The 22,488-nt window shown below is 47.1% G+C and overlaps 1 protein-coding gene across 1 annotated transcript; it reads right to left on the bottom strand.

The window, feature by feature from the left end:
* Positions 1–3,859: 3,859 nt before the first annotated feature.
* On the bottom strand, positions 3,860–10,258 carry TWISTNB (TWIST neighbor). The gene is made up of 4 exons (XM_027871925.1): positions 10,044–10,258; positions 9,714–9,855; positions 6,519–6,727; positions 3,860–5,279 (listed from the first exon to the last, which is right to left on the bottom strand). The coding sequence occupies exons 1-4, from the start codon at positions 10,256–10,258 to the stop codon at positions 4,886–4,888; spliced, it is 960 nt and encodes a 319-aa protein (XP_027727726.1). The 3' UTR covers positions 3,860–4,885.
* Between the last annotated feature and the right edge of the window lie 12,230 nt (positions 10,259–22,488).

The following is a 22,488-nucleotide window of genomic DNA, read 5'->3' as shown; positions in this document are numbered from 1 at the left end:
GGAGAAAATATTGCAAGCAGCCAGAAACAATTCAAGTATTGTGGAGCCACAGTCAGGATAACACAAGATTTAGCAACTTTTACATTAAAAGATCAGAGGGCTTGGAATATGATATTCCAGAGGGCAAAGGAGCTAAGGTTACAAGCAAGAATCACCTACCCGGCAAAACTGAGTATAACACTTGGGGGGATGGATATTCAATGAAATAGAGGTCTTTCAAGCATTTTTGATGAAAAGACCAAAGCTATATAGAAAATCTGACTTTCAAATATAAGACTCCAGGGAAGCATAAAAAAGGTAAACAGGAAAGGGAAGTCTTAAGACACTTAAGGTTAAATTGTTTACATTCCTACATGGGAAGATGATATTTCTGACTCATAAGAACTTTCTCATTAAGGCAGTTAGAAGGAGAATATATGGACAGAGGGCATAGGTATGAGTTGAATATGAAAGAATATCTAAAAAAAAAAAAATTAAGGGGTGAGAGATGAATGTACTTCAAGAAAAGGAAAGGGAGAGGTAGAACAAGATAAATTATCACATAAAAGAGGCAAGAAAATGCTTTTATAGTGGAGAAGGAAGGGTAGGGAGCTGAAAGTAAGTGAATGACCTTTACTTTTATCAGAATTAGCTCAAAGAGGGAATAACATACACACTCAACTGATAGAAATCTATCTAAACCTACAGGAAAGTAGGAGAGAAGGAGGATGATAGAAGAGAGGGCAGACTGGGGGAAGGGGTAGTCAGAAGCAAAACACTTTAAAAGGAAAGAGAACAGAATAAAAAGTGGAGGGGAGTAGGATGGAGGGAAATAGTAATAGTAACTGTGTAAAAAATTTTGAAGCAAGTTTCTCTGATAAAGACCTCATTTCTCAAATATATAGAGTACTGAGTCAAATTTGTAAAAATAAGAGACATTCCACAATCGATAAATGATCAGAAAATATTAAGTTTTCAGATGAAGTAATCAAAGCTATCTATAGGTATATAAAAAAAATGCTCTAACTCACTATTGTTGGAAAAATGTAAATTAAAACAATTCTGAGGTACTACCTCATACCTGTTAGATTGGTTACTAAGACAGAAAAGGAAAATGACCAAGATTGAGAGGATATGGGGAAAAATGAGACATTAATGCATTGTTGGTGGAGATGTGGACTGATCCAACCGTTCTGTAGAGCAATTTGGAATTATGCCCAAGGGCTATAAAACCATGTAAACCTGTGACCTAGTAATAGCACTACTAGGTCTGTATCTCAAAAGAGATAAAAAAACAAAAAGGAAAAGGACCTATACGTACAAAAAATATTTATAGCAGTTCTTTTCTGGTGGCGAAGAATTGGAAATTGAGGGGGAATGGCTGGACAAATTGTGGTATGCGATTATGATGGAATACTATTGTGCTATAAGAAATGATGAGCAGGATGCTCTCTGAAAAACCTGGAAAGACTTACATGGGCTGATGCAAAGTGAAATGTACTGTGTAGAAAGTAACAGCAATATTGTAAGATGATCAGCTGTGAATGACTTAGCTATTCTCAGCAATACAACGATTCAAGACAACTCTGAAGGAATTATGATGAAAAATGCTATCCATCCCCAGAGAAAGAACTGACGGTGTCTGAATGGAGATTGAAGTATACTTTTTTAAATTTTATTTTTACTTGGTTTTTTTCTTTTTTGCAATATGTCTAACACATTCAAGATTCCTTGAAAGAGACACAGAGAGAACCTTAGCTGACAGCCATAAGGTGAGGCATAAACTTAGACACAAATACTTGCCAAAAGGGCTGGTCACAGTCAATGAGCAGCTGCAGCACGCTGTCCAAGGCTAATTCCCTAAGGAGAGCAAGGTCCTCTGAATGCGCCTATTTGGAGACGTGTAGCCCAGAACAAGACGTGCCTAACCATGAACAAATATGGACAGAATCGTCCAAGTTGAGTAAGCATGGATTGACTAGAACCTGCGTCCCTGGAGAGAACGCCCCCGTCAATGCCATCACAATGAAAATCTGGATGTTCCCATCTCTAGTTGCTCTCATTACCCGCAGTTTGTCTATTTGTACAGAGATACCGGAGGTCGCTACTGGTCAGTTGGGTTTCCTTGGTCATTCTTGCATGTGTAGGTCCTTCCAGCTATTAGCCTTTCTGGGCAACAGTCTTCCTAATGTGGACACGACATATTAAAAAAACCCTGATCTGGGATTAAAGGCAATATTGTCCAGGCTTGCAGGAAAGCCAGAACCCACCATTTCCAAATGCGTCTTGCTTTAGGGTGATGGTGGAGCATAAACAAACCTCTTGTCATAAGTTCTATAGAGTATATTGTTCATTTTGATCACAATTGTAATTTGTTTATTCTAAAACAGTGAAGTTGGCAGAAACCCCAGCTGTAATATTCTAGAAATAAGAAAAATATGATCTATAGTAATGTGCTTCTTTCATTTGCTATTCCAAAGTAGTTTTCCATGAATACTACTATTACTCACTATTAATTTGTCACGATTACAACTTTATAAATACAAAAACCCTCTTACTACAGTTACATAGCTGTATTTGCCCAAGGTCAAAAATGCCTGAAGAGAATCATATCCAGTAACTATTCTGCTTGTTTAGTGATTAGGCTATAATGAGTTCAACCACAACCATCAGATTTAGTAAAAATCAGGAAAAAATACTACTAATTTGACATATTCCTCACTAAAGTCATAAGGCAGTAGGAACTATGTTTACAACTAACAGCTACAGTAGATTGAGTGAGACGTGATTGACTTTTCCCTCCTCTCAAGATTTTCATTTCCCCACAGCTTAGCCTGTCAGAGGGTAGTCAGCAAGTTAACCTTAATGGCACACCCATTAATCTTAGCCCACACTTAAAGCCAGCACCGGTTTTGACAACGAATGCTGCCCCCTGCCTCCCAGCTTTCACAATCATCTGACCCTTCCCGTGTGCTGACCTCTTTGGGGTCCACCTTTCAGGTAATACTGCTTTGGTGCCAAATAAAAAATGTTTTTATGAACCTGCTGCCTGTCCCACTACCCTTGGGACCAGCCCCAACCAGCTTAGCGTATATATACTGAAACAACTATTGCCCAGGTGACCTGTAAATACTTCAGGGCCACAGCTTTAGAGCGGGAAGGGGCCTTAGACATCATCTGTTCCATACCGTTATTTTACAAATGAGTCAAGGGGCTCAGCAGGGAAACCAGAAATTTAAGGTCACAAAGCTGCTGAAAGTGCAAAGTGCTAGTCCAAGCCAAGCCCTCAAATCAAGGGCATCCGCCACTTAGGGAGGAAACAGAGAAATCCATTTTATAATTTAAAAGGATTCCACTCGAAAGACTCTCATCATCCCAGCTGTGGCGTTACCTCCAAAAAAAGAAATGGCCAACGTTCTGTGCAGCCGCACGTCTGGATCCCCCAGTGAAGATGCTGGGCCTGGTCATGCTGACCACAGCAGAGCAGCCAGGCTCCTGACGATAACTATGGCCATGCTGGCTCATTACTGGTCATTCTGAAATCCTTCTTTCTTCTCAAAACCCAAACCAAAAAGACCTAGGCACAAAGGGGCAGATTAAGATGAGCTGTCTGTCACGAATGACTCATCAGCCTTTGTGAACCTGGAGCTGAGGACAAAGATAATGAATTCATTTCTCACATTAACACTCAGGAGCGATAATCTTTTAAAAAAAGGAAAAATCATGTAATATAAATGCTAAATAAAATTCCACTATCAAAATCATACCAAATTGCACCCTAACTTTTATTTAGTGATACTGTCTGGTTGTGTGCTAACAGAATTTAAAACATACTTAAACTCATAACTAAATTTTATGGTTTAAAAAAAAAAAAGCTAAATTAAATAAAAGAATATCTTTTTATTATACATACAATTTCAAAGGCACTTTGCTAATACTGAGATTTATAAAGCTATATTCACATATTTATATATACCCCAAAACAAAGCACTTTTTAAAAATTAGAATATACACATACCTTAACTTTCACAAGAAATTCCTCCCCCCTCCAGAAAAGCTGCACACAAATTAAACTTCTTTAAATGAAAACCTGTTTTAAAATAAGACATGATGAAAAATAATCCTATGATCAATCCTTCCATAAAGTGAAGAATACTTTAGGAAATCTAGTTTTACCCTATTCTATCTACCTATCAAGTTTTCTTAATGCAAGGCCTAACTTGAAGACCATAGCTAGGGCAGCTAGGAGGCACAGTGGTTAGAGTACTGGGCCTGGAGTCAAGAGGCCCTGGGATTTGAACTCTGGGTGACCCTGAACAAGAACCCTGGCTTCTCTGAGCCTCAGTTTTCTCCCTCCCTCTCAGGGCTGTTGTGACGGGCACAGGAGATAACTAATACACTTTGCACCATGCCTGGCACACTGCGACAAGCACTATAGAAAGGGGAGCCATTGTCATTATTATTATTTGCCCCCAAATGAGGGCAATCATGGGAGTAAAGTTAAATTCCCTCAAGATTACAAGGAGGGACACCCACTCTTTGGCCGGCCCACCACCATGTAGCCCTTGAGGAGACTGGCCATACTTTTTGTCCCCTGCCATGCTGATCAAAGGGAATGGGGAAAGTCAGCCTCCCCTAACTGTGCCTCTCCCTTGGACACTGACAGCTCCCAAAGTGGGTTTCAATCCTCCTTGCCTCAGAGACCCCGGGCTCAGGAACAGCCCAGACATGATACTCAGCACCCACATCTTTGGCAAAGAGACTGGAACTCGACCCTGGATTCTGGGAGTCGTTTTTTAGTCTCTGGAACATTAAAATGTTCATGCGCAACCATTTCTTTCTCTTTCCAGACCGATGGGAGCGTCCTCAGGCCATTCCTCTGGCCTCCCCTCTGCCTGGAGAGGGCTCACTCCTTTTCCTTTTTCTTCTTCTTTTTCGGTCTCGGCTCTTGGGGGCCCTCCGGACCCTCAGGCTCATCGCTGTGCTTTTTTCTCTTTCTTTTCTTCTTCTGGTGGTCGCTCTGGTAGCCGCTTGAGTCGCTGGCGTGCCACAGGGAGTCCTGCTCCAGCTCTTCTCGGTGGTGCTTCCGCTCCTCACACAGTCCGTTCACAGCCTCGTGGGCCTGGGGGCTGGTCTCTGCTGCCCCAGCCACATCTGAAGGCACTGCAGCCGGTGTGGGACCACAGTGCTCAGGGGGCTGCTTCAGGCTCTTTCTGCTCTTCTTTGGCTTCTCTGCCCCTGCTCCAGGCTCGGCCTCATTGCCAACGTCCCCAGACCCTTTGGAAAGTGCAGGCGGCAAGCTGCGGAGAATAGGACAGAGGTTAGTGAGAACGCAGGGATGCCCTGGGGAGAGACGCACGGGGGGTGTGCAGAGAAGAGCTGAGGCACGGAGTGTGGGCACCTGCCCTGGGCCTCACTCAGGGCCAACACTGGCCTCTTCTAGTTCCCCTCTACTCCAGCTACTTTAATGCAGCAAACACACCCACCACCAACCAGATGACAGCCCTCCAATGCCTTCCAGCCACCTTGAAGTGCCCTGGATAACATGTTTGAAGGTTATTATTGTTACTGGGGAGGTGGCCTGCCCCGGTGGCATAAGACAAAGGGAGGGACACAGGACTGCTCCTGACCCAACCATCCACATGTCCAGTAGTCCCAATTCCCCTTCTTTCCTCCCTTCCAATTCAGATCCACCACTTTCCCCAAGAAAGGAGTCTCTCTGAGAGACTCCAAAAAGTAAGATGGGGGGCACAAGGCAGGGTGGGTTTGGTTTTCAGTCAGAGGAAAATTCAAATTCACTCTGACCATCATGACCAGAGAGGCTTTAGACTTGTCTCCTAATCCTGGGGGGTCTCTACAACAAGGAACATTTATGAACTGTGTACTACATGCAGGTTCTCATGCTAGTAATGAGCGTCCTGGGTCGACCAAGACAAAAAGAAAACGAGGCCTTGGTTTCCTGACTCTAAATGAAGGCTTTGGACAATTCCATCTCTGAAGGCCACGTAGAGCAGTAACCTGAGGGTTCTATAATATGCCACCCCAGGAAAGAGTTTTTCCCTTAAACTACAACATATTATATAAGTTCAAAGCTAAAATACATTTTCTAACCATGAGAATAAAATAATCTTCAGAGAAGCAACCTCATGTCCATGTTATAGGCAAGTGTTAGATCTGGAGTCAAGAGAATGCTGGTTCAAATCCCAGCTCTTTCCCACCTGGATGAGCTCATGCAAGTCCCTTCACCTGGGTGGGCTACAGTTTCCTTAACTGCAAACTAAATTCATAACCTTAGGATGATTAAAATTTAAATTACACCAACAAAGACTTTAAAAAACAGGTTTTTTGTTTAGTCAAAAAGAAAAAGCAGCTAAAAAAAGGAAAAATGAAAATTGATCCCATGCGATAACCTTGGCCCTTTATGGAATGAGCCTCCAGCCTCCCCGCCCCTCCCCTCTAGGATTCCCCTTTGCATCAATCACATTCTACATTTCCAAAACTGCACACCTGACTGGCAGACCTCATGCAGATGAACCCACCTGCTGACACTGAGCTTTCCTCTAATGCAGAAGACGCCCGCAGCATCGGAGTCTAGGCGGGACACTTCAAACTCCAGCTCATCTCCCACGTGGAAATGCAGGCTCTGCCACTGCTCCATGGGCATGTGCTCCGGCTTGGGGATGGAGGCATTGAAACATCCGTGCACCAAGCAGCCCAGGTGGCTGGGGGCCACCTTATTGACCGTACCCTACAGCGAGAAGAGCATGGGGCTGTGAGGAGAGCCCTTGGGGCACAGGGTGAACCACACTGAGCGGCACTGACAGCTTCAGGAAGAAACATCTACCCAAAGAGGGAGAAATCATACCTCGACTAAAGCTCACCCCCAGTCAGACCAGCACAGGGTGGTCTTGATAAATGAAAATTTTAGTGAAGTGGGAGATTTCCTCCCAGCAACAAAAACCAACTTCTACAACTATTCCTAAACGCTCAAGAAAGGAACGTCAAGGAAGGAAGAAAGAAAGATTCCCTTAGAGAGCAGACTACTGCCTCCCCCAATGAAACCACCTAGAAAATATTCAGGGACGATGTGGCCAGCTCCTGATAGAAGCTTATGCAGGGCAGGAAACATATGTTTCCCATAACAAAGATCAGCGATGAATTTCCATAAATAAAACTAATTTCAAAGTTTACAAAGCCTTCTTTAATGAATCAGTTTGGCAGGACACAAAGAGTAGTGACTGTTTGAAGACTGCATGGCCATTATGTGTAAGACATCCCACACTTAAATCTTGAATGTGTTCATTTTAGCCAGCTGTCCACAAAGCTAAACCCGTTCTCCAGCTTTAAAATAATATTTAAGCATGTTCTCTTTCATTTTAAAGCTTTACAAAGACCCTTCCCAGAAAGCCCCTCCTCCTAAAGAGGAGTTGGGGTGGGGTTGGGGGTAGTGGAGAAAAGTGGGGGCAGAACAGTTAGGGATTCTTCGGTATGGGGGACACTGTAGAGAAAGAGACACGGCATGGGGTGAGGGCACAGCAGCATCAGCTCAGCGGGTGATGGGGAGGTGTGAGATGGCTGACACCCAACCATGAGGCCTTGGAGGCAAAGAGGCTTGTTCTCATCTGTAAGACAGGGAGAACAGTTGGGAACCCCTCCCAGCAGGAGGCTCTGGTGCTGTATGTGCGCCAGTCACCCGTATCACTATTAAGGGTGAAATCTTCTTGGTCAGCGATAAGGGACGGGGAGTCACCGTAGGCGTGAGGCCAGGGGACTGACAAGACTGGACCTCCGTACTCCAACCAGGCATAAACACTGACTGGGGAGAAGAAACAAACCCCAGTGGGGAGACCAGCCCGGAAGCTCTGGCCCTGCCAACACCCACCTCTGGACATCGGCCAGAACAGAAAGAAGGCAAGAGATGCCAGAGATGTGGCCGAGGAGAAGAGCCAGGCCTGGCAACCACCTGGAAATGGGAGCGAGGAAGGCTCCGGGGGAAGGGGCACCAGGAATCCGAGGCAACATGTCCCCCAATGGGCCAATGGCCCACTCCCCAATGACTCTCTAACCCAGGTGCCAAACATGTGCAGCCTGAACCAGGTGAGCATGCCCACTGGGAAACGTCAAACCAAAGGAATAAAAAACCAACCAGACACAGGCAATGTTGGGATGAAAGAGTTTCTAGGTCAGTTCTGTGGCAGCTGTGCCTCCAGTCTGTCCCAAGCAGCCCCATTCTCTTTGTCACCTCTGGGGTTTGGGGCCTCACCATCTGGCTCCAGCCCCCCTTTCCAGGCTCCCTGAGCTCTGGTCCAAATCAGCCTTGTGCCCACACCTCCCCCATGCCGTCCCACCTCCACGGTGTGACCTCTGCCGTGGTCCTTCCTGATCTTCCTACTGATCTTCCAGCCTCACCAGCCACCCCACCCTCGGGAATGAGGTGTCTATGTTCACCTGGGGCTGGCTTCTTCTGGGTCTTTTAGCCAGTATTCTGCACAGTGGCTGACACATAGGAGGTGTTTACCAGATGTTTGTTGGTAAAATGGGTACAAGTTTACAGGAAGAGGAGCTCAGTTGTGGGACAGTCTAGCAGCCCGCCTGAGAGTGGAGCTGTTGTGGCCTGAGAGGTTGAGACCTCTCAAAGGCAGAGTACAGGAAGGGGTCATCTGGAATGAATTCACAGACTCAAGCATTCTTTAAGTCAAGGTGGCAAAAATTTATTATTACGTTTTTCAGCGGGCAAGAATTCTTAAGGAACCTGCAAGAGACTGAGGATGGAACTAGGGTTTATATGGAAAAGGGCATAGGAAAGGAATGCCGGGAATATTGATTAGGTAATCCAAAGGTCCTGGCATCTTTGAGAGCTATGGATGGGAAAGTACAGTAAGTATACCAGACAGGGAGGGAGATGACAGAGGCATGGATCTTGGGAGGCTGGCAGGAGGAAGAGTCCCAAGGACAAAACTCCTTGGCCTGGGCAAGGCACCCTTCTCCCTCTGTCCTGATGAGAGAATGCTCTGCAACAAGGGAAAGCTTCCTCACCAGACAGGAGCTTACTAAGGCATTAGGAGGCTTCCAGAGACATGATCTGAGGGCTGGGGTCTGAGCAGCCCAGCACTGTCTCACCCAGCCTTGTGTAGCTGCACCAGGGAGGGAGAGAGGTAAGGGTCGTGCTGGGGCCCCGCATGAGTAATCGCTAGGCACAGTGTCCTTGGGCTGGGGAGCGGTTGTCAGAGACAGTGTTTCTGAGACCAGGGGGAACTTGGGGTCCAAATACAAGCACAAGCAGCAAAGCACCCCGTCAGAGCGACGGCAAGGGGTCTCAGCGCTCAGAAGAGCAGTGACTACGGCAGGGTGAGCAGCCCCTCCGTGACTCAGAGCTGGGGGGTTCTGGGGGCGGGGTCCCAGCCCGGAAATAGGGGCAGAAGGGTAAGTGGCCTCCTCCTAGGCACCTTTCTGCCCGGCCTGCCCTCAGATCACACGTGCGGGACCCCCGCTGCCACCCTCGGTTTCCCCATCTGTAAAATGGAGAGCAGCGGGGGTGCTGAGGATGCTCAGTCCCTTCCAGCCCTAAATCACCGAGCCTGGGAAAAGCCCTGCCTCCCCTCGTGACTGTGACCACTCTCCTCGGAAACAGCGCCCAAAGCCCCTGCCCCCCACTGGGCCCGAGCGGGCGCCGCGGTGGGCGGCAGACAGGCTGGCCCAGGCAGGCCCCCCCCCCACCCCGGCCTCGCACTTACCACGAGCTTCTGGCCCTTCTCGGGGCAGAACAGAACGAAGTCGGCCTCGATGTCGAGGTGCACGTGGCCCTGGTCGTCGTAGATGTCGCCCAGCTCGCCCACGATCTTGAGGTTGTCGTAGGCCACGGGCACGCCGCGCAGGCTGGGGGGAGGGGAAGGGTCAGTGACCAGGCCCGTGGAGGGCGCCCCCTCCCCGCCCCAGACCCTCCTCCAGGCTGGGCGCCGCCCCGCCCCCCTCCCCCGCCCGTGGGCCGGGCCCTCCCGGGGCACGCAGCGGAGCCAGCCTGGGCGCCCCCGCCCTCCCCGCGCCGCCGGCGCACGCGGCCCCACCTCTCCGAGTAGCGCAGCAGCTCCCCGTCCAGCTGCTCGCGGAGGCCGCTCCGCTTGCGGCCCAGGAAGCGCGGGGCCAGCGCCACGTGACGCCGGTGCGGCCCCACGCGCAGGCACGAGCCGGGCTTCACGAGCGCGCGGGCGGTCGCGAAGGTGGGCAGCTGCAGGCCCGAACCGGGGCCCGAGGCCGCGGCCCCCGCCGCCGCCGCCGCCATGCTTCCGCCGACTCTAGACCCGTTTCCTCCTCCGCCAGGCCCGACGCGGGCCAGTGACGTCGACAATCCGCGCCGCGCCTGCGCGCAACGCCGGCGTGAGCCGCCGACGCCCGCCGCTCGCTGCCGGGTCACGAGGAGCTGGAGGGACGCGGCGGCGGGGCGGACATCCGGCCGCCAGGGGGAGCCCACGTACCGCGGAGCCGAAGACAAACACGAGCATGCGCGAGGAGGCGTGGCGGCGCCCCTCCTCCCCTCCCCTCTCCCCTTTCCTCCCCTCCCCTCTCCCCTCTCCTCCCCCTCCTGGTGTCACGTGCGCGGGCTCGGAGGGCCTGGGACAAGTGGGGCGGGGCGGCTGGGTGCGGGCTCCTCTTAGGGATGCTGCGGGCACGTGGCCCTGCCGGCTCCTAAATGCGTTCCTTGATTCAGGCTCGTCCGACTTTTTCTTGGCGGAGACGCTGGAGGGGTTGGCCAGTTCCTTCTCCAGCTCATTTTACAGATGAGGAAACTGAGGCCGCCGGGGTGAAGTGACCCGCCCAGGGTCACCCAGCTGGTTAAGTGTGTCAGGCTCGATGTGAGCTAAGATGAGGTTTCCTGACTCCAGGCCGGGCCGTGAGCCCCGTAGCAGTGTGCTAAATACACACTTACAGTACACTGTGTAATATGTATTTAATATCTTTAATGATATTTGCATATCACATTTGCATTTTATCAGTATGCAGTACGGTATGTAAGCCTTTTTAATACCGGATGCCTCTGTTTTGCAGCAGTGTGTGTATGTCACGTAGACACACTGTGATCTCCGAAGAGTCGCGATTCCCTGCGTCACGAGGGAGTCGAAGTAAAGGGTTTTCTGCAGATCCTTTCTGACTCTCCAAGACCCCCTAGTCGGGCGGGCCTGTGATTCCGGGTGACGCCAAGGGTAAGCAAAAGAAACGTGCCGGGGATCCCTTGTGCCCGAGAAGCGGAGTGAACGCACAAGCCCTCAAGGCCGTCTGTGCCCCACCGAGGCCCGGGCTCAGTATGGATCGAGAGCCAAGGATGTCAGATGGATGGCGAATGTGGTGCGCCGGGGGCCGCGGAGTGGGAGGGCCGGGATTGGAGGTAGAAGAGATGGACTGGAATCCTGCCTCTTCCCTTCCCTCCCCACACCATCCTGGGCTGCATGAAGATGGGCAGAGCGTCCAGGAGAAAGGAGACGATCTCCCTGCTGCCCTGCGCCCCACGCACATCACGGGCAGAGGCCAGACTCACCCCTTGGTGCCGCAGTGAAGGAAGAACCTTGATGAGCTGGTGAGCCCCCAGAGGAGGGCGACCAGAACTGTGAACGGCCTTGAGGAAGATCCCTTGTAGGAAAGACTGAGGTTTAGCCTGGAGAAGAGAGGAGTCGGGAATGCAGGATAGTTCTCTTCAAGTATTCAAAGAGAGGAAAGGGTTTCTAGAGGAGGAGACTCACTGTTCTGCTTGGCCCCCGAGGGCAGAGCTGGGAGCAGTGCTGGAAGGTGCAGAGTCAACCTGAGGCTTGATGTTAGGATGGGAGAACAAACCTCGGGTGAAATGAGGAGAGGAGCTTGAAAAATCAGGGGCTGCACCTCACTGAACGTCTGGGAGCAGTGCCTAGATGCTCGGTCATCGGGGGTGTTAAAGGGGGATGTCTGGACAGCCGAGAAGGCCCGGGCCACTTCTCACACTGTGTGGCTCTGAGAGGTCACTTGCTGTCTCTGGGCCTCAGCTAGGAATAAATGATCACGGAGAGCCCTCCCGGCCCTACATCTATTAACTCTTCTGTAGGAAGGAAACTAGGTGGTGAAGTGGACAGAGTGCTGGAACTGGACTCGGGACAGACCTTAGTTCTGTGGGCTCCAAAATTGTCCAACCTGCAAGAAAACCCACTGAGGCAGAGCTCTGAGCCAATGGCACCTGGCCCCCTCCAATTAAGTGGACCTCAGATCTTCCTCACCCTCTGAGATGCACCCTTCCTGCTGGGCCTTAGCTTTATAGTGCTTGATCCTCAGACAGTACAGGTGAAGCAACTGAAAATACAGAATCTCATTGATAGACCTTGCCCTTGACCCTCCAGGAGGGTCTACACAAAATACAGAATCCCATTGGTTGACAAATGGCTAGTGAGCAGACCTCAACAGCCCTATCTTCAGGAGGTTCTACCGACCTGATGAGCAGAGCCATGGGCTGGGATGACATGGGCCAATGGGCTGGTAGAGAGGCAGGCTGCAGGCTGGCAACCAGGGTCACTCGTTGGCCAAGGGCTCATGGTCATCTTCCCATGTTGGGCAACAGAGTGGTGACAAGGGACGGAGGGTCAACGAAAATAGCTGGGGCTTCCCATATAATCCAGTCACCTCTGCCACTCCGGGCTTGGTCACCATAACAAGGCAAAACCAAGGGAGAGGTCCTCTACCTTCCTATGATCAAGCAAATAAACTTATAATTTAGTTCACAGCTCTGAGGCCTGATATCAGAATAGAATTACCACCCCTATGGAATCATACAAACTGATTAGTACTGATTGGAGTAAAATAGGGGTCCAATAAAATAGGGTCCAATTGATCATTTATCACAGTTCAAACCCAGCCTCAGACAATTACCAGCTGTGTGACCCTGAGCAAGGCACTGCCAAGGTTGCCTCATCTCTAAAACGGGGTAAAATGGGATAGACCTACATCACAGGATTGGTGGGAAGATAAGGTGAGATATTTGTAAAGTGCTTAGCAAACCTTAAAATGGCTTCGGAAATGCTCATTGTCATTAACGTTCACAACAAAATATATTTTTCTTCAGTCATACATGAAAGGCAAATGTGTGTGCTTCATAAAGCCGTCACCAGATGGCACCCGTGAGCTTTAAATATGTGACAGGCCTTTTTACAGACTCATTGGACTAAAAATCAATCAGAACCCTAAGAAAATGAAGCAAATACCCTCACCACTCATTATCTTTTTTAAATTACCATGATAACTTCTTCCAAAAGACCTTAGGATTTTCAGACACAAAAACCCCACAAGTCACCTTGGATGGACAGTCAAACTGCTTCATTACCAGACCACACCCCACCGTCTCACAAACCCTGATTTAAAAAGAAAGAAAGAAAGAAAATTTAGGAAAAAAAAAAGATTTGACCAGGCGTTAAGGCAGGGAAATCCTCAATAAATTAAGCAACATTTTCTTGAATGTAATAGATTTAACATTTTGCAGACCCTCCTTACTGCTGAAAATGCATGGACCTGTAACAAACAGAATTGGACATGAAACATTGGTCACCATAACAAGGCAAAACCAATTGGACATTATTCATGAAAGAATAGAAAAAAAAAATGTGGCCTTGGGTTTTCATCCGAGATCTAATGTTTACTCCCTATGGGACCCTGACAAGTTACCACTTTCCAAGGCATCAGTTTCCTCATGGGATATTTTAACTAGATGACATTTGATGTTGTTTCTGTCTCCAGAGCACTGGTTCTCAAAGTATTGCCCATGAATCCCTAAGGGTCCCCAAGGCTCTTCCAGAGGGACTGCCTGGTCACAACTATTTTTGTACTAATACCAGGATGTTTTAATTTCTGATAAGGTAAATATCAATAGGTACAACTAACATAAACAGTGCTCTTTATGGTGGGGGCGGAGAGTTCCTCAATAATTTTTAAGAGTGTAAAGGGGTCCTGAGACTAAAAGGTTTGAGAAAGGTTGGTCTGGAGCTCTGATCATCTGACTTCTGTCTGCAGTTTGCTGACTGTATAACCTTAGGAAATCTCTTGGCCTCTCTGGCACTCCATTTGCTCATCTATAAAAAGAAGAAGCTGGATGAAACAATCTCTAAAGTCCATGGCCTAGCTTGTAAAGCAAAGAAGATCTGACTAAGTCACTGCCCCATCCCCATCCAGCACACCCTCATGGCTCCCGTCACCTCTAGGATCAGATACAAATTCCTATTTGGCCTTCAGAGCCCTTGGCAGCCTGGCCTTCTCCTCCCCCTGCAGTCTCCCTTTACCGTACCCATCACCATGCTCTCTGGCCTCCTGGCCATCACTCACACACCGAGCTCCATCTCCAGACTCCCAGTGTTCTCACTGTGGGTCCTCCTTGTTGCTGCCTCCCGGCTCTCTCAGCTTCTTGCGAGCGACAATTTAAATCCCGTCTTCCACAAGGAGCCTCAGCTGATTCCCTTCTAATGCTGGCTTTCCCTCTGCTGATTATCTCCAATTTATCTTATCTGGAGCTTGCTTGTACCCAGTGGTTGCCATATTGTCTGTCCCATTACACTGTGAGTTCCCAAGGTCAGGTACTGTCTTTCGTCTTTTTTTTTGTCCCTGGCACTTAGTAAATGCTTACTGACTAACTGCCAATTAAATTATCCAGTCAAATACAAAAACCAATTCTAGGCACGAACTCCCACAAAAGTCATAGCTTTTATTGAATTTCTTTTTAGTCTTTGCTGGAGAGAGTTGGCCTTTCTCCACCATTCAATTCAAATTAAATCATTTCAAGTCAAGAAGCAGTTCTTAAGTACCTACTATGTGTAAGTCAGGGAGAAGGAGTTCTAGGCTCCCCTTCAACTATTCCTAACTGTGTCCCTATGGGCACAGACAGCTCTCTGAGAACCTCATCAAGTTTCAGCCTTCATCTGGGGAAAGTGTCCACTAATTCATGGCATTCATTTTGGGACATGTGCCAGACACTCTGCTCTGTTACAGAGATAGAAAATCCCAAGTGAACCAAAGTCTCTGTGCTTAAAGAGGTTATATTCCAAGGATTCTGTATTCACCAGATTTATGGGCAGCTTGATATATTGGGTAGAGAATTGATTTCAATGCCAGGGAGACCTGGATTCAAAGTGCTCCTCTGACAACTGGTGGCTGTGTGACCCTAGGTAAATCATTTAACCTCTTAGCGTCCCAGGCACAGTAGATAAAAAGATGAGGTTGGAGTCAGGAAGGCCTGAGGTCAAATCCAGCCTCAGAGATTCACTAGCTACTGGGAAAGTCACTTAACCTCTGTCTGCTTCAATTTCCTCAAGTGTAAAATGGGGATAGTAATAGCACCTACCTTCCAAGGCTGTTGTGAGGATCAAATGAGGTAATAAATGTAAAATGCCTAGCACTATGTCTGCTGCATAGTAGGTGTTTAGTAGTAGATGCACCCTCCTCCCTCCCTCTCTCCCTCCCTTCTTCCTTCCTCCCTCCCTTCTCCCTCCCTTCCCCTCTTCCTTCTTTCCTTCCCTCCTTTTCTCCTTCCTTCCTTCTTTCCTTCCTTACTTCATTCCTCCCTCCCTCCTCCCTCCCTTTCCCCTCCTCCTTCCTTCCTTCCTTCCTTCCTTCCTTCCTTCCTTCCTTCCTTCCTTCCTTCCTTCCTTCCTCCCTTCCTTCCTTCCTCCCTTCCTTCCTTCTTTCTTTCTTCCCTCCCTCCCTCCCTTCCTTTTAAAAGCTATGTTACGGAGAAGCTGCCAATCTGAATGGATAAAGGGAGTTTCATCATCCACAAGTTCCCTATACCAATAAAATCTCAGGGCTAGTCTTTATCCCTATGTAAACAATGTGATTTGGGGGAAGGGGCATGCTAACAAAGGAGGGTTCATATTCATCTTTATATAAAGAGGAACTATATCTGTATATGTTGGATTAGGTTTAGCACCCAGCAGAGACTTTGAGTGCAACAATAAAATACATAAAGGAACTCAAAGTCTATGTCCGTGGGAGACTCAGTCATGACTCTCTCACTTTATCAGTGACCAGATATGGAAATGTTGAAATACTGTGGTGTTCCTATATTTGTCATTTATTGCCCAGGCAGAATTCAGATATCCCTATAATCTCTCAAGATGCTTGTTTCTTGTGGTATTTCTGCTTTGATTTATAGATACCCGAGGTTTGAAGCCAGGACTTTTTAAGTGTTTGCCTAAATGAAACCACTCACATCTCTCAGCACCATCCATCTCTGGTTTCTGCTCTTTAGTGAAGGAGATTTATTGACCCCCTATGACAGTCATTTAGTGTTTCTAGATGAAATATGTTCCATTCACATGGTTGGGAGATTCCCTAGAATAGATCTACTCTGTGAAGCTGTGCATGGACTGAAGGAAAACAAAAGTCAGAAGCAGACAGACTTTCAAGGGTCTAAAGTCCCATTCCTCTCAAATGTGGGGTCTCCTTCCGAACCACGAGAAGGAGGAGTTTATTGCTTAGAGGCTGTCTTTTTTGCCCTCCCTCCATCACCTTGGTGATGCTACATATGGTATTTTAAGAACCTTTGCATTGAGACTCTAAGAACCTGCTAGGAAATTTGGCCGGTGCAATGTTCATGTGGCCCCTGCAAGGTCAGCTCTGGAAATCCCCAATTCACTGCTATCTGTGGCAGCTCCCTGTAGAACAGAATTAGGAAGCTGTTTCCTTTTATTTCTGGAAGGTGGCTTTAAAGCCCTTTTAAACTGCTGAAATAAACCATCTTCTAACTGCAAAATCCATGTGGGTGTAGAGTGACACAGATCTTTGACATTAGATATTTCCAGAGAATGAAGTATGGAAAGCTGGGGGAGAGGTGGTGGAAGAAGTTATAAATGAAATGTAGAGGGGGTAGAGCAGGTGCTGAATTCTAATTTTGCTTCTGGAATTAAACACTTTCTGTTTTAAGAGGCAGCTAGTTAGCACAATGAATAGAGTTCTAGGCCTGGAGTCAGGAAGACCTGAGTTCAGATTTAGCCTTAGATACTTATTAGTTGTATGATCCTGGGCAAGTCACTTAATTTCTGTCTGCCTCAGTTTCCTCAATTGTAAAATGTAGATAAGAATAGCACCCACTCCGAAGGATGTTGAGAGGCTCCAATGAGATAGTTATGAAGCGCTCAGCACAGAGCCTGGCACAGAACAGGTAGATTAGTCTTCCCTGTCCTAGGCTGTGCTCACTTGTGGCCATAAGGAATGTATGGCAGTCCTATGAGTGCCTAGAGGCATGGTGAAATTACTGGGTAAGATTAATGATCTAGTGGTTAAAGAGAAAAGGAGAAGAGACGAGAGGAGGGGAGGGGAAGGGAGATAAGGGGAGAGGAAGGGAGGGGAGGGGAGGGGAAGGGAGGAGAGGGGTGGGAAGGAGAGGAGAGGGAAGGTGAGAGAGAAGGAGAAAGAGAAGGATAGGGAGAGGGGGGAGAGGAGAGGAGGGGAGGGGAGGTGAGAGAGAAGGAGAAAGAGAAGGATAGAGATAGGCGGGAGAGGAGAGGAGAAAAAGCATGCAGCCAGCAAAGAAGACTGAGAAGAAATGGGAAGATAAATAGGAGAAGAAGCAAGACAGATTGATGTTGTGGAAATCCAGGGAGGAAAAAGTGTCGAGGAGGAGGGAGAGATGAACAGTGTCAAAAGCCACAGAGAGGTCCAGAAGCATTAAACAGTTAACAGATCACTGGTAACCTCGAAGACTAGTTATGGGGCCATTAACCCATGCAAGGGGTTGAGAAGTAAGAGGTGAGGAAGTGATGACAGCAAGTGTAGATAGCCTCTTTCTAGGAGTTTTACAGTGAAATGGAGGAGAGAGGTATTATATGATGACTTAAGGGGATGACAGAGTCAAGTGATGGTTTTTTTGCTTTGTTTTGTTTTAGGATTGAGGGAAATTTGATCATGTTTGTAGGAAGTAGGAAAGATAGGGAAAATATAGAGATGAAGATTATCCAGAGAGACAGGATAATGGAAGGGGCATACTTGTGGAGGAAAAGAACAAATGAAATCATGGAAGAGAAGTTGGTCTTGGCAAGCAAAAGGGATACCTCGAAGCTGGATCCAAGGAGGAGAGAATGGAGAGGGAGTGGAGCTAGTGAAAGGATTTGAGGTGAAGAAGGTAGCAGAAAAGAGAGTTCCCAACACAGCCTCAATTTTCTTGGCAAAGTATAAGGTGGGATCTTCTGCTGAGGGTGCGGAGGGGGAAGTGCTGTAATTGGCTTGAGAAAAGAAATGTTTGGAACAGACACCATGGGGAATGGGAGATGAGTCAACCAGCAGAAGAGTCGTATTGATGTGCTGCAGTGACAGGGTCAATGTGCGGTGGCTGCTTTCAGGGCAATTTGTTTCTTCCTCTGGAGGTTTTTTCAGCAGATTCTAAGTAGGAACAGAGAAGGCGGATGCTAAAGGTATTCTAAGAGTGAAGTTCAGAGGGGTTAAGTGGTGCTAGAACAAGAAAGCAAACACTTCAAAAGCACAGGACAGTGTGAAGCTGAACACATTAACTACAGTCTCAAAATTCCAAAGGGTGGAAAGTAAGGCCAGAGTGGGAGTAAAAGGCTCCTGAAAGCAGGGAAGAGAAAAATGACCAGAGATTTCCATATGGCTGAAGAATAGTTGTGGAATGGATGAGGTGTATGGAAAGATGGGAGTACAAGAGTGTATGGTCAGATGTTTGGAACACGGAGGTGGAACATTTGTGGGTGACAATGACGGGACAAACATTTTGTGTGTTTGAAGGCATGTCTACATAGATATTGGGGTCCTAAAGTCTTAGGGCAGGAGTCAGGCTGAGAGGAAAACTGTGAGACAGGTACTGAGCTCTCTGAGAAAGAAGGCATGATGACCCAAGGCATGGTGGAGGGGAATGACAAGGAACTCAATAGGACAATAAACCTGGATGGAGTAAACCTGGAAGAAGGAGAGTTTGCTGAGTGCTTACAGAAGGAAGGGGGAGAGTCTGGAACTGCTAGTGAGGAGCAAGGAGTGGGCCCATTTGTCCTCTTCACCAAACACCAAAGTAGGCACGAGAGAAGGAACCTCTGTAGTGGAGATGATGGCTAGGAGGAGTGTGTTGTCTTTAGAGTAGAGCCAGGTTTCCTTGATAGCAGAGGAGGAGGAGGAGGAGGAGGACCTGTGAGGGGAGGGGGTCTCCTGTGAAGGGCACTTTATTCACAATAGAGTGGAATTCCACAGGGAGTAATGGAAAGAGCACAAGCAAGATTAGGTGGATGGGCAAGGTGAAGCAGCAAGTGGTGGCAAACAAGGGTAGTGTAGGCAGCCTTCAATTCCAACTTGAGAGGAGGATGTGGAGGGCCAAGCTCTCTGAGAATTGTAGAGATCAGAGCAGCCTCCCTTAAAGACTTCCTGGGGTTGGGATGGATTGGGGCACCACCAAGAGCAGCAGGGTTTCCATTGTGAGTAGGATAAGGCCAGTGACAGTAGTACCACCTAGTGGCAAAACTGGCTACCGACTGCAAGCTGAGAGGAGAACGAATGAGTGACCATAAACTCCCCCACTACCCTGTCTACCCTCTATCACCTCTCCTATCAACGATAGAGTTTTCTCAATTCAAACAAGTTTTCTAAAGAGATTGTCCCTATCTTTTCATGAGGAATGGAGGACAAATCTGCTATTTTATATTCCTTTACTTTACTTGGCTATTCTATTACAAAATGTTGGCTATTTGGTTGAAGGGTCTTTGCCAGCCCTATTACAGAGTGTGTACATGGATGGGGGCTCAAGCTGTCTTGAATAATTATTATCTGAAATACTCAGGTTCAGGAGTTCTGGAGCTAGGTGGGACCTGTGCTACTTCAAAGTTACCTACTGATAGTGTTTGAAATGAGCCCTACATCTCTCCTCCGGGGTTCAACACTGTGCTCTGCAAAGCCTGGGAGGCAGAAAAATCTCTCTACAACTGCATCCCTCATCTTTCCACATCACTGCCTTCACCTGTGCAAAGGAGATTTATTGTGCAATTTAAGCAGAAAATCGCTGACTCCAAGCAAGCAACCTCTCCTCACTTTCAGTCCTTCATATATGAGTTCAGTGGCTAGCTTGTGGTTTAGTAAATTGGCTCCCTTGTTTTTCTGAAAACTTGAGACCTTCTGTGGCATTAGTTGCATGTTTCTACCTTGAATGTTGATATAAGAGTGTTCTCATGATTCCTAAATATTCCTGGATTGGGTGATGGAGTTATTCCAAGCATCTCATAGAACCAAGTGCTATTTAGCTCCAAATAGCTGTTGGATGGTGATAGCAATGGTGAACCCTTGGCCACAGGGCCAGCCAGAGCTAACAGCTGGATTACATTGATCACTGCACTCGCTTTGTTTCATTAGTGTTTGCTGACTGGAAAGGTAACAAAGCCTGTGTATCTTTGGCTGTTTCACCCATCTACCAGATGTCTTCTCTATGGAGTGATCATAGAGGATTCAAGAAATCCAAGTGGTCCTTCAGACACATGGATGGGAGTTTTAGCAGTTCTGACTAGGTGGCTAGGTGGAGAAAGAGATCCTTACTGGTTAATCTGGAAAGGAAACTCATCAGCAGGAATTCTGCATGTCTCCCTGTGATTAATAAAGAGCCTGGAGCACTCTGAGCTGGATCTCAGACTCTAGAGTCATCTGTGGCCAAGAAATTGCCCTGAACTCACAGCAGAGTTCTAACTTAGGCAATCCTGTGTCTCTTGGGCAATGTCAGAAGTATGAAACAAGCTGAAATCAGGCAAGGGCTTCGGACTTCCCAACCAGGAGTGTCATTGAAGAGATAGATGCCCTGGGTACTACTGAAGGAGAGAAGGAGAGGCTAACGGTCCCTGTTTGATGAAGAGGAAGTACAGATAGGTCCTATTCCATATTAGATATTCACTTGAGATGGAAACCACCTGTACAAAGGAAAGGTGCTCCCCACCTCTAATTTTTTTCTTCTCACTGTACTTAGTTAATAGAAATTGTTCTCCAATAATAAAATGACTAAAGCAATTAAAAGGAATTATTTTTAATTCTGTAGTATTCTTTTTAACAGAGGGATTTGAAATGGGAAGGGGCAGGAAAAGAGATAAGTAGAGGAGAGAGAAGAAAAAACGGTCAAGAGGAAAGAGAGACAGAGAGATGGAGAGCCTAAAAGAAGGAAAAGTTGGCAAGTAATGGTGCAAGAGAGAGGTAAATGAAGAAAAAAATAAAACTAGGGGAGAGAGAGAGAGTTAAGTGCTGAGATCTGTAGCTAGGGAAGGAAGACAGAGATGGAGAGGGAAAGTTGCCAGAGTGGGGTTTAGTGCATCGTCATTTGGAGTAAAAAATCCTAGATTTGAATCCAAGCGTTGCTATTTATTTATTTCTTAGCTGTGTGACATTGGACAAATAATTTTTCTCTGGGCCTTAGTTTCTTCATGTGAATACTTTCATCTCCAAATCCCAGGGTTCACTAACTACAGACAAGTTTCCTGGCAATGTCATATTGCCAGCGTTCTGTGTATTTTGCAGGCCATTGACATTTCAAATAATTCCCATCATATGTTTCTTCCCTTTTGGGGGCTGACAACCTGTGATTTATGGATTTGGAATAATTGGATTTCTTGGCTTCCATGCACTTTGTGTAAGGAGTATTACATATGTTTCCAGGAAAGTGATTTAAAGAAAAAAATGAGTAAGAAAGTGCCAAGTTCTGAAATTTTATTTGCAAGCAAAGCTCCCACTTGTGACACTCCAGTGACATTCTGAACATTGGTAATAAGACCTGACCCTGAGGGGAGGGGGAGTGTTGGAGCCCTGGTGCTAAATCTGGGCTTTTGCTGGAGGAAGCCCCATCTGCCCAATGACCTGGGAGGCAGTGGGCTGCCACCTCCATTGGGCCAAAACATGAATCCACTTAATGTTCTTTAAAAATAAAACCTGAGACGTGTAGCAAAGATTTTCAGATCACAGCCTCTAAATCATGTAGGGTGATTTGTTCAGCATTTTAATTAGGCAAAATGTTTAGTGGTAGCTCCCATGGATCAGCCAAGGGCTTCTGAAAACACTCAGGCCACATGGGACGTGTGGTTTTTACTCCCTTTACCTGACTTTATTAAAGGCATAGACTGTGTGGGTTCCCCCTCGTTGATCCATTCCTGTAGTGAAAATCCACAGTTCAAGCTTGCATTTGGGTTTTTTGAAAAACCTCAAACAAAAAACGTTGCCAACTTTCAAAGCTTATGGATTTTTATCAATCTTTCTTTTATTTACCATAAGGATATAATTTAGAGCTGATGACTCAATTTCAGGGTTATGCCTAGAACCTACTAGCACTTAATAAATTCTTATTAATTGAATGATCAATTAATTTGGTAGGTATTTTTACTCTGCTGACCCATGAAGACCAGAAGTCCTTTAACCCTGAGGAAGTGGGTCTTTGTGATTTGGCAGGTTGTTTGGTCTCAAAATAAACCCCTTTCTGGCCAACTTAAGCCTGGTTCTCAGATGACAGACAAAGATTGTCATGGTGCTATTTAGGCATCCAATTACATGATG

Source organism: Vombatus ursinus, unplaced genomic scaffold (genome assembly GCF_900497805.2).
Source record: "Vombatus ursinus unplaced genomic scaffold, bare-nosed wombat genome assembly UNPS02014799.1, whole genome shotgun sequence".
Taxonomy (NCBI): domain Eukaryota; kingdom Metazoa; phylum Chordata; class Mammalia; order Diprotodontia; family Vombatidae; genus Vombatus; species Vombatus ursinus.
Note: the sequence above shows the minus strand (reverse complement) of the source record. Positions and strands in the feature narration are given on the sequence as shown.

What these genes read in the sequence shown, in the direction of transcription:
- TWISTNB (XM_027871925.1), bottom strand. Translation starts at nt 10,258, where the DNA reads ATGGCGGCGGCGGCGGCGGGGGCCGCGGCCTCGGGCCCCGGTTCGGGC. An exon ending in CTGCTGCGCTACTCGGAGAG is followed by an intron (nt 9,856 to 10,043) that starts GTGGGGCCGCGT and finishes CCCTCCCCCCAG; the next exon opens with CCTGCGCGGCGTGCCCGTGG. An exon ending in AGAAGGGCCAGAAGCTCGTG is followed by an intron (nt 6,728 to 9,713) that starts GTAAGTGCGAGG and finishes TTCTCGCTGTAG; the next exon opens with GGTACGGTCAATAAGGTGGC.